We start from the raw sequence: 10,953 nt of genomic DNA on the forward strand, positions 1-10,953 counted from the left end.
AATGCTGGACAGCAACTTTGACACTTGGGAAATTCTGGACAGCAATCTCCAACACTTGTATAAACCTTGGGCAACTGTTATTAGGCTGTTGGAGGCTTTTGAACAGCAATTTCAGACCTCCCAGGGTGCAGGACAGCAGTTGGTAACGGCATGGACAGCAAGATGAAAATTTGGAATTTCCTAGGCAATGTGCAGATTGTGCCCAGAAATCTGGACAGCACTCAGAAATCCAGTAGAGGAAGAAAACCAAGTGGTGGAAGGCTTGGGGAAAACAACTAGGGCTGAGGAGAGTTACGGGATTGATTGGGGAATTAATTTTAGGGAAATTAATGGGATTGGAGAGAGGTAGGGGGGCGGCTAGATGATTGGAGCTTGATTGGATTCAAATTAGGGAAGGGTTTTAATGGGAAAGGGGAGGAAAAGGGGGAGGCCCAGTCTTGCATGAGAAAATTAATTGGGATTTGAATTCTTTCCAATCATAGGTGATTAAATTTGGAAAGAGATTTAAAGGGAAACCTCTAATTAAATTCAGATTTGGGATAATAGGAAAGTTTCCAAATTGAATCCTTCTTAATTTAGGAAAGGATTCAAATTCAAAATAAATTTGAATTTGGAGTCTGAAAACTTTCCAAATTTAAGAGGATCTAAATTAGGTAAGCTTTCAATTCTTTCCTTAGAGGAGTCTTGGGAGAGAAAAGGAAGGTGGATGGGAAAGGGGCCGGCGGCATGGGGGTGCAAGGAGAGTTTATGGAAGCATTTAATACCTTCTTGATTTAAGGATTTAAATTTGGGAAGAAATAACTCATCCCAATTTAATTTAAAATTCAAATAGGAAGGGATTTGGAAACTTTCCTAAAATAGGATTTATATTTTAGGTAATAATTTCAAATTCAAATAGGTTTGAATTTGTAATTATTTGAGTTACCTAAAATATGTAGAGCTAATTTAGGAAAGTTGTAATGGCAATTGATGAGGGAGGAGAAAGCAAAGTGGTGGCTGACGGTTTGGAATAGGGTTTGGTTAGGGTTTGTGGGTTGAATGGTTTGGTGGTGGGAGTTGGCCAGCGACAAGGTGGATTGTGGTTAGGGAATCCGGCGGCTAGGAGGTTGGGGTTTGGATGGGGATGTTGGTGGCTTAATGGGGAAGGAGGAAGGGAAAGGAAAAGGAATGAAAGAAAGGTAAAGGAAGAAGAACCACGAACCCCCGGCCGTCTCCAAGGTTGGTGGGTGATCCGATTTCCCTCCCTAGGAATTTCTCCAAAGCTCTCTCCAATGAACACGTGCAGGAATTTTCTTAGATTTCATTCATTGATTCTCAAAGAAGAAGAGGGGGGCTTTAAATAGCCCATACAATGAGAAAATAAAAAGTACTACGATGTGATACAGGACTATATGTGAAACAAAAAACTTGCACAAAATAGTTAAAGAGCAATTTTGGATTTTCGTTATTAGCAACTAAAACAACAAAATAAAACTAATAAGTGGTCACTTTCGTTTAGACTAAGCCATGCAAGAGACTAAGCGAAATCAAAACATTTAGGAAAATCAAAGCGTTGCATGCGAAGTAGTTTCCAACATAACCGTGGCCTAACAATGAGATCCAAAAGCAAAGAAGTAACAATCCTACGCTTACTAATGGATGACGATAATTAAACACAATCACTTGCTTGAACAATCTCTCTACGAAGTAAGTAGAATGTGAAAGTACACGAGTCAAGGAAGAAGGTCACCTTCGCGGAGAAACGTCTTGATACACCACGTACCTTCGGATATGTGCTCCTCCATAGCCTTGGTCAAAACGAATAGTATGTGGTCGACGGACTTTCTATGGATCCTTCAATGCTTGGATTCACGTCGAAGAACGACAATTTGAGAAGATCCACGAAACCTTGGCCGTAGTAGGCGAAGCCGGAATCAAACTCCGGATCGGTCATACATCATAATCATGCAAGGGGAGAACTCGAGAGAAAAGAAGAAAGAGGGAGATGGAGGTGAGGTGGGAGGCTGGCGGTGTAGGGAGGTGGGGAAGGGCTAGGGTTTGAAAAGCTTGGTTGGATGGAGGTGTAAGGATTCTAATTTCAAAATCTGAAAATTAAGTTCAGATTTTTAGTAAAAACAGAGGGAATTAATTTGAATTTGGATTTCAAATTAATTACAATTATTGGTCTTGATTGAGCATTAATGGAGGGGGCCCAAGTAGGGGTGTAAACGAGTCGAGTCGAGTCGAGTTTTGGCCCTTATCGAGCTCGGCTCGTTAGATAGATAGCGAGCTCGAACTCGAGCTCGACTTACACCCCTAGGCCCAAGCAAGGGGGTGCCGGCAGCATGGAGAGAGAGGGAGAGAGGGTTTTGTGGAGAAGTTTAAATCCCCTTCCTAATTGGTCTCTTTAATTTAGGAGAAGAAAAATTTCGCCCAAATTAAATTTGAAATTAATCATGAATGAGATTCAATACTTTCCTAAAATAGTTCTCTAATTTAGGAAACTATTTGAAATTCAAATGATGAAAATAATTTCCCAAATTATTTAAACTCTTTAGGTAAGCATTAAGGAAGCATTAACTCCTCATTCATGGAGGCAAACAAGGGTGGCCGGCGGTGTGTTTGGCTTGGGTGGGGCGGGTGGAGGAGCTAATGAAGAAAAGGGATCGTGTTGGTGGTTAGGTCGACGGTGGGTTTGGGGAGATGGGGTTATGGAGTGAGATCGGCGGTGGAGATGGTTGGTGATGGTAGTGAGGAGAAGGGAGAGGAAAAGGGAGGAGAACTAAGAGCCACCGGTGGTGACTATTGGGTACGACGGGTGGCCTCTCCTAGGTTCCACCAAACTCTCAAACTTCTCTCAAGCTCTCACATAAGCTTCAAGAACACAAATGCAGAAAAATTCTTCATAATAATTCATTAACCTCCAAAAGAACAAGATGAAGGTTTTAAATAGCCTTTACAATGACTTAAAAGGACTCAAATATCCTCAAGGGGCTACATGACTCAATCCCTCAAGCGTGGGTAAAAAGGGAAAATGCTAAAATAAAAACAAATACATCAATAAGTAGACAATAATAAAATCAAAAGTACATCAGATAAATTGTGGCCGTTGATCTACGGCCACGTCGACGGTAGACTTTCCAACTGATGTCCCCATCACAATGGCCTTAGGGCTTACACATACTTAAGCCCTTAAGTAATGGCAAAAAAGGAAAAGCATAATAAACTTCTTAAAATAAAAATACATCAATCATAAATATGAAAATCATAAGTAGCATGATGTAATCGTGGTCGTTGATTGACGACTACATCTCTAGTAGATTTTCCATGTCTTGATGCCCTCATGATAAGATGATATTGATTATGATGATGATCTAAACATTTTGTTGCTACTCTTGAGAAAAGTATAAGCACTTGCTCCAAATACACGACTAGTTATTATATTTCGCACGATGAATTATTTCCTAAGCTTTTTGCATTTACTAGAAATCTTTCAATTTTGGAAATTCTAAACATTATTCAAAAAGCTTTTCAGTAGAAATGCAATTCATGACTAAATTTAGGCCTTCGAAATAAATGGTACTAGAATCTTTCACAAAGTTGTTTGATGCAAATGAATTTTTAATTTGAAATACAAGTTGTATGGAAATGTTTACCAAGAAAAGCAAGACTTGTGGCAAAATGTTTCACATAAATCTATGACACTTTTTATCAATAAACATGTATGTCGCTGCTATGATAAGAACTACTAGGGTAAATTTCTCTATTGCTATAAATTTAGATTGGTCACTCTGATTAGATGTAATAAAACACATTCCTAAATGGGGATCCAAAAGATGAAGTTTATACAACAATGCCTCCTAGATTTGAGTGTAAGAGCAATACAAACCAACTCTCTATACTTAAAGAGTCCTTGTATGGTTTGAAATAATCATCAAGGACTTGTTGACAGATTCATCATGATTATTAAAAGACATGGCTATTCTCATGGATAATCTATCCACACTTTACACAACATAAAATCATCTGAAGGTAAACTTTCTTTTTTGATTGTGTACATAGACGATATCATATTGATGTGGGACTACAAAGAAAAAAATGAAGTGTATCATTACTAAAGAATTTGAAATCACGGATCTTGCTTTATTAAAGTACTTTCTTGGAATAGAGATATCAATGGAAAGCAAAGGAATATCCATCTTGCAATAGAAATACACATTGAATTTATTGAAGGGAACTGTTATGCTTGGTTGTAAACTTGCAAAGACAATAGATCCATTAAATAAAATTGGGATAGTGTAAGTTCTAATCCCGATTGACAAGGAGAGGTACAAACGGCTGGTAGGAAAATTTATCCACATATCTCTTACTAAGATCTGATATTTTCTCTTTTGTCGTGTTAATCAGTTTATGAATAATCCCTCAAAGGAGCACTTGGATGTCATATTCAGAATACTAAGTTATTTCAAAAAGGCATATGGGAAAGGGTTATTTTTAGAAAAGGGGATTAGCACAAGTATCAAAATCATTAATAATTTTGACTGGGATAGATTTTTAATTGATCAAAAATCCAAGTCTAGTTATTGTTCTTTTATACTAAAAAATTTAGTTACATGGAGATACAGAAAAGAAAGCTTGTGGCAACTAGGAGCAACGTTGAAGTAGAATTCTGGGTCTTGACCCTGAGATTTTTGATGGTGTGTAACTTAAACATCATCTAGAAGATTTAATCTTTTCCTCTACGGAACCTTATGATAATGGGTGTACCAACGGAGTAGTTTTTAGCATTTTTAAGAACTCTATTCATCATGATTGTACTAAGCATATTGGAATTGATAGACACTTTATAAATCATAAAGTTGATGAATGAGTAATTTAAATGAGTTACTCCGATAAATATTGTGACTGTTCATATCCTTGTTAAAGCTCTTGATCAATCATAATTTAACAACCTTCTTTAAAGCTACAAATGATCACTATATGTTCACAGCTTGAATGGGGTTTGTAAATCCTGATTCTAGGCTGCCTTGGCAATGTGCATCATTTGTGGCCTTCCAGTTGGCTCCGCTAGCCTTGCAAGCACCTGCTTCATTGTATATAATGCACGTCAGCCATATGATCAGTTACCTTGGCAATCCGCCACTCTCTTACCCTTCGTTAGCAATCCACCAATCACTATTTTCTTTTGCAGGATGACTTTTCGAATCCTGAAATGATTGTAATTAATTAGGTTAATTGCTTTCTTATTTTTTTTGTGGGCCATATTTCTCTCATAAAAAAATTGTAGTATTGCATCTATTCTACCTATTAAAATTGCAATCTGCTCATATTTTTCAACAAGAATCATTCACCATAAAAGATAAAACACTAAAGGTGACCTTCATAGGTTCATGAGGTGGCTCTCGCAATGCAGCACGTTGTCTCAAGCACATTGAAGAGGTGACTTCTACAGTGTAGCATTTTGTTTTATATGGTACTTAGCTCCTGTCCTCTGGTTGATGCATGGCTATCATGCCATTTGTCATAGTTTAAACTCTTATCTGTTGGTTTTATGCTTTTGCCTAACATGCCTCGTTGTTGTATTCTCTCTATGATACTTTCTTGGATGTAACCCATTATAGTAGTGCTCCGGCATGAAGATATTAAAGAATTTTATGATACACTAATCATTATATTAAAAAGAGCCTTAATGTTTAAGAATTTTGCTTTAATATAGTTGAGGGATCTTACAGTGAGAAACTGGGACATTTCATCTTGCAGGAGATGAACTTAATTGCTTGATTTAGAATATATGCATTACCTCTGCATAGGCTTATCTATTGCAGAAAACCAACCTTTCATGCTACAGTAGCTTTTTGCGGTTTATCGTAGAAAGATGTAAAAATATGAAATTCTTGGTTTTATGTGATTCACTTTTAAATCCTCTGAAATATTCTAAGTTGTTGAAGAATCTTTCATTTCTTTCAGGCTGCTAGGATTGCATATGGTGAGGATAGAGAATTTCGCCGTGTTGTGTCCCTTGAGGGAGCGTTATTTGAGAAGTCTGGTACAATGAGTGGCGGCGGAAGCAAGCCGCGTGGTGGCAAGATGGGAACATCAGTCAAAATGAGTGTTTCTGGCGACGCTATTGTTGCTGCCAAGAAAGAACATTCTGAGTTAGAGGATCAGCTAAAAATATTGCGTCAAATGATCAATGATGCTGCCAAACGTTATCAGGCCTGTGAAAAAACTGAATCTCATCTTGAACTGGAACTGGCAAAGAGTCAAAAAGAGGTAGCAGGTCTATATTTAATGTTTACTTGGTGGCGCTTTCACGTTAATGATGTGTTGGTTTTCCTTTCAAACAGGTGGATAGTCATGCTACTCAACATAGTTACATAGAAAAGCAGCTTGATGCCTTGAAGGCTGCTGCGGAACCAAAAAATGATGACCTGAGTAGGCTCAAGGAGTTAGAAGATATTATATCTGCTGAGGATAAGGAAGTGAACAAGCTTTCCAGATGCTCTAATAAACTTAAAGATAGAGTAAGTAATACTACGTGAATCATCATCTTCTATTCTTCTTGTTGTTCCTTGAAAATTCAGGATTTGCAATTTTGAGTCTTTTTTAACTTTTTCTTCATCATCACTATCAGCCCTCTACCTCAAGTATAACAGATAGTCTCTCATGAATCCACCGATCATTGTTGGAAGGGTCAAAATTTGTTGTCTATTGTTAGTTCTTCTCATTCTAATTTATAAAGTTGTAGGTTTGTCCTCTTTCTTTGTAAAGGACTGTTATTCCATTCTTGATTGTTTTTAAAACTGCTTTATGTGCCTTTTGTTTTGATCAGACTCAAAACAAAATAATGGCCTCCATATCTATAAGTCCTTTACATATGTACTTATATTTCTCTGCTTATGTGCTCAAAGGCTACGGAACTTCAGAATAAAATAGAAAATGCTGGTGGTGAAACACTAAAAAATCAGAAGATGAAGGTCTCAAAAATCCAATCTGTAAGTGAATATTTATGCTGCTAACCAGGTTTTTTTCCTTACGCTTTTTCTAATGTTTCAAATATTATTGTTAGGACATTGACAAAGCTGGCAGTGAGGTTAACCGGTTGAAGGTTAAGATAGCTGCTGGTGAGAAAATGACAAAGAAGTTGACTAAATCAATTGAAGAGTTGAAGAAAGATAAAGAAAATCTGATTGATGAGAAGGAAAAAATGGAAGCTGCTTTTAAGTTAATAGAGCAAAAGGCATTTGAGGTTCAAGAAAATTATAAGAAAACTCAAGCGGTACTTCATACTTCTTTTTTGCTTTTTGCTTGATATCAGGCAGCATGCTGGTTACTATTATTGATTCTTGGATATCTTTCAGCTCATTGACAAGCACAAGGATGTTTTGAATGAAACAAAGGCGGAATATAATAAATTAAAGAAAGGCTTAGATGAACTACGTGCAGCTGAGGTTTTTTCCCTTTGTTTCAGTGCAACATTTTGTTGTTTCTTAGCGGTTGAATCAGTGTTGGTTCTCATTGTCAACAGGTTGACAATGATTATAAATTGCAAGACATAAAAAAGGTGTTGAAAGACTGGGAGATGAAGGTAAAAGGTTTCAAGAAAAGGCTTGATGATATTGAGAAAGATTTAGGAAAACAATTGGATCAGTGAGCCGCATAATTTTTTTTGTTCAGTGCTTATATAACTTATGGTTACAGCCTTCTGGAAATTTGAATGATCCGCATCTCACAGGATGCAAAGCGATGCTATTGATCCGGAAAAGCTGCAAGAAGTTCTCACAGATGGTTCAATGAGTGATGTTTGTGATCTCAAAAGAGCAGCAGAAATGGTGGCATTGCTAGAAGCTCAGTTGAAGGACATGAACTCCAACTTGGATTCAATTTCCGAGTATGCATAGAAAATGGAATGCAAAGTCAACAAATTAATTTTCCTTTTTAAATATCTTCACTTCGCTGTTATGCTTTGCAGATACCGGCAGAAGGCACTATTGTATAATGAACGTGTGGAAGAGCTTAATGCTGCAACACAGGAGCGGGATGATCTTAAGAGACACTATGATGGGTTGAAGAAGAAAAGGTTAGTAGAATTATAGTATGGATTTCCGAGTAATTTTGTAAATTTGATGAGCTTTCTTTTATATGACTATAGTAACAGAACATGCTCTTGAGTTTTTTTCACAGGCTGGATGAATTTATGACAGGATTCAACATTATATCCCTGAAGCTGAAAGAAATGTACCAGGTTTTGCCATTGGAATATTGTGAAAGCTATTTGTTGATCTTCAATTATTTATCCAGATTTCTGTTTTTATCTCCAATTTAATCGTTAAACGCGTGTCACTGTTCAATAAAGCTCCAAATCGATAATGAAACTTTCCCTGCAGATGATCACTCTCGGAGGTGATGCTGAACTAGAGCTTGTTGATTCTCTGGATCCTTTCTCAGAGGGTGTTGTTTTCAGCGTGAGGCCCCCAAAGAAGAGCTGGAAGAACATTGCCAATCTATCTGGGGGTGAGAAGGTAAGTTTAGGTTTATGTGCATAACACACTAATAATGTTATTCTCATTTTTGGCGGTATATACAATGTGTCTGTCTTAAGGGAGTTTTTTTTTTTAATATTTGTTTTCTGAATTTTTCTTGCTTTTTTCGCGGTACTTTCGGCTAAACTTTTTTAGTTTTTTAAAACTATAAAATTCATTTTTTTCCTCTTTAAGCTGATTTGCATAATTTTCTAATATCATTGCAAGATATGCACTGCACTAAAGAACCAGAGTTGCATAATCTTTTGGAAAAGTCGCCAGTGAGTACTATTTGTGGTGTCAAAATGGATTTTCGGGTTAGGATCAGGTCATACTTAGAATTATCTTGGGACTAAACGGGTTGACCCAAACTCGACCCGGTTTTATAAATGGTTGAAAATTCAGAGCCAGACCCAACTCGCCGGTTGCTGGGTTGACCCGACCCAACCCGCGAACTCGGACATGATAGGCTCGCTGAGGTGTGAACCCTGATTGCTGGCTGCGGAGTTAGGACGTGAGGCAAGCGGTCAAGCAAACCACTAGATGGTCCTCTGGTGTGGGTTCCCTACAGGTGGTTCCTTTTGGACTAACCACCAAATCCCCTTTCTGGAACTTGGTGCAGATCATGGGAAAGTCGATTCGGCGGTTGTGGCTGAGCCGGATTGTTGGTATTGGGGAGAGGATTCCGGAGAGGCGAGAGATGGAATAGGTGACGGTTGGAATATGGCGGCCGAGGACCATGGAGTTGATGATGGGGTCCATCAGAGTTTAGTGGGCACAAACGAAGAGGACGCCAATCTCGTCGGATGCAGAGGGGAAGGAGGGAAGGGGTGGGGGGCCGCGGATGATGACCTTGCCGTCGAATGGGCAGATCATGTAAGGGATCAGGGATGACGAGGTCGACCGTGATGCGGATGAAGGCAGGGAGTCTGGAAGCGATGCAAGCGTGGGAGTGGCGGGACAGTTCTTGGTGGTGCATTGCGGAGTTCGGAGTTCGACGTGAGGCGAGCGAGGTAGACGAGCTTTCCAGGTCAACCCAGATTGACTTTGGGTTTTTGGGTCAACCCGAACCTAACCTAGTTTTATAAATTGGTTGAAAAACGAAACTCGAACCCAACCTGTCTGACAAACGGGATGACCCGAACCTAGAATTTTTTGGATCGGGTCAAATATTGACACGCCTAGATCATATATAATTAAAAATTAGATAAATCTATTTTTTTATTTTTTTATTATTGAATAGATAAACTAATTAAATATTATTAGCTAAAAATTGAATATTATTTATATTATAAAAAATTAATTAAAATATGTTAAATATAATTAATTGATTTAGTTATTTAAATGATTTAATAAAATAAATTTGTTTTGAAAACTGGCACCAGTTAACTGGTCAAACTTTTGGTTCAATGCTGTTCAGGTTGGTTCGTTGTGAAATCGGGTTGGTTGATAGACCGGACTCTAGTTCAACCTGTTGAACTAGCTGCTCCGGTCCTGTTTTTAAAATGTTGGAAATCTGGGACTTTATTTGAAGCTTTTATGCTATAAGCGGAAAAACCAAGCCTGATATAGAAGGGGTGCACTGGCGCCCATGCTTATCTACATAGAAGTGTAAATAGCCATATATGTTTCATTGTACTATGATGATAAGGTGTTTGCGAGGATTCCAAGTCAGAGCAAGATTTGAAACGTTAATGTTTTTTCTTTTCCAGTTGATTTTGCGACTCTTCTTGAACTGGTTCTTTTCTGGTTTAATTCAGGTTTCTATGGCTAAAGATCTTCTCTTTAAAGCATCACTATGAATAAAATGTTCTACGATTTAGTAAATTTTCTTTCTCCAAAAATTGAGGATGCCTGAAAATTGTTGTGAAGCTTCTGGTCTAAATGTTTCTGGTTTTTTTAGTCAGGTAATATGAATTAGAACATTTTTCTTCGCTTTGATAGTATTAGAAAGAATAAGTGATTAAAAGTTATATTCTGTAATTAGTTTTATTAGACTACCGTACTGTACTTTCTTTAAGCATTTCTGTATATTTACTTCTTTACCAATAGACCAAAGGTCTATTTATATATCCATCCTGTACTCTGTAAGTAGTAAGGGAGATAATATTTTCTTTCTGTTATTCTGCAATGTCGTGCTTTCTCTTTCACAATTCTGCTCGTTTCTCTCTTCTTCTCTGATCTCAACCTTTCTCAAGAAAGCTGCTCAAGATTCAACGTTTTCATCATGGTATCAGAGCAGGAGTAAAGAAAAGCTCTGAAACATCACAGATAGAGGTTATGGCCAGAGCCAATATGCTCCTTAGTGGCATCAAATCCTTGAGATATGAACTAATAGGATATGATCGATAGGGCACAAAGCCCTCTGTAGCTAAGGTGGATTCAAATTTGTCCACTTAGACAAACATTCAACCCAGGTCTACGAGGTCCCCTTGTACGAAGCAACCCATGG

At 37.8% G+C, this 10,953-nt stretch overlaps 1 protein-coding gene across 1 annotated transcript; it reads left to right on the forward strand.

Moving 5' to 3' along the window:
* Position 1: 1 nt before the first annotated feature.
* LOC110094448 (structural maintenance of chromosomes protein 4-like) lies at positions 2 to 10,632 on the forward strand. Its single transcript, XM_020819688.2, has 11 exons — positions 2 to 142; positions 5,947 to 6,252; positions 6,327 to 6,503; positions 6,891 to 6,974; positions 7,049 to 7,258; positions 7,341 to 7,430; positions 7,508 to 7,629; positions 7,715 to 7,870; positions 7,952 to 8,059; positions 8,164 to 8,224; positions 8,367 to 10,632. Exons 1-11 carry the CDS (start codon positions 2 to 4, stop codon positions 8,523 to 8,525), a joined length of 1,614 nt encoding a protein of 537 aa, XP_020675347.1. The 3' UTR covers positions 8,526 to 10,632.
* The last annotated feature ends 321 nt before the right edge of the window (positions 10,633 to 10,953 follow it).

This window comes from Dendrobium catenatum, unplaced genomic scaffold (genome assembly GCF_001605985.2).
Source record: "Dendrobium catenatum unplaced genomic scaffold, ASM160598v2 fragScaff_scaffold_629, whole genome shotgun sequence".
Lineage (NCBI taxonomy): Eukaryota > Viridiplantae > Streptophyta > Magnoliopsida > Asparagales > Orchidaceae > Dendrobium > Dendrobium catenatum.

Coding starts and splice junctions, on each gene's coding strand:
- LOC110094448 (XM_020819688.2), top strand. CDS start 2: ATGCTGGACAGCAACTTTGACACTTGGGAAATTCTGGACAGCAATCTC. Junction 6,253..6,326: donor TGGCAAAGAGTCAAAAAGAG/GTAGCAGGTCTA, acceptor CCTTTCAAACAG/GTGGATAGTCATGCTACTCA. Junction 8,225..8,366: donor AGCTGAAAGAAATGTACCAG/GTTTTGCCATTG, acceptor CTTTCCCTGCAG/ATGATCACTCTCGGAGGTGA.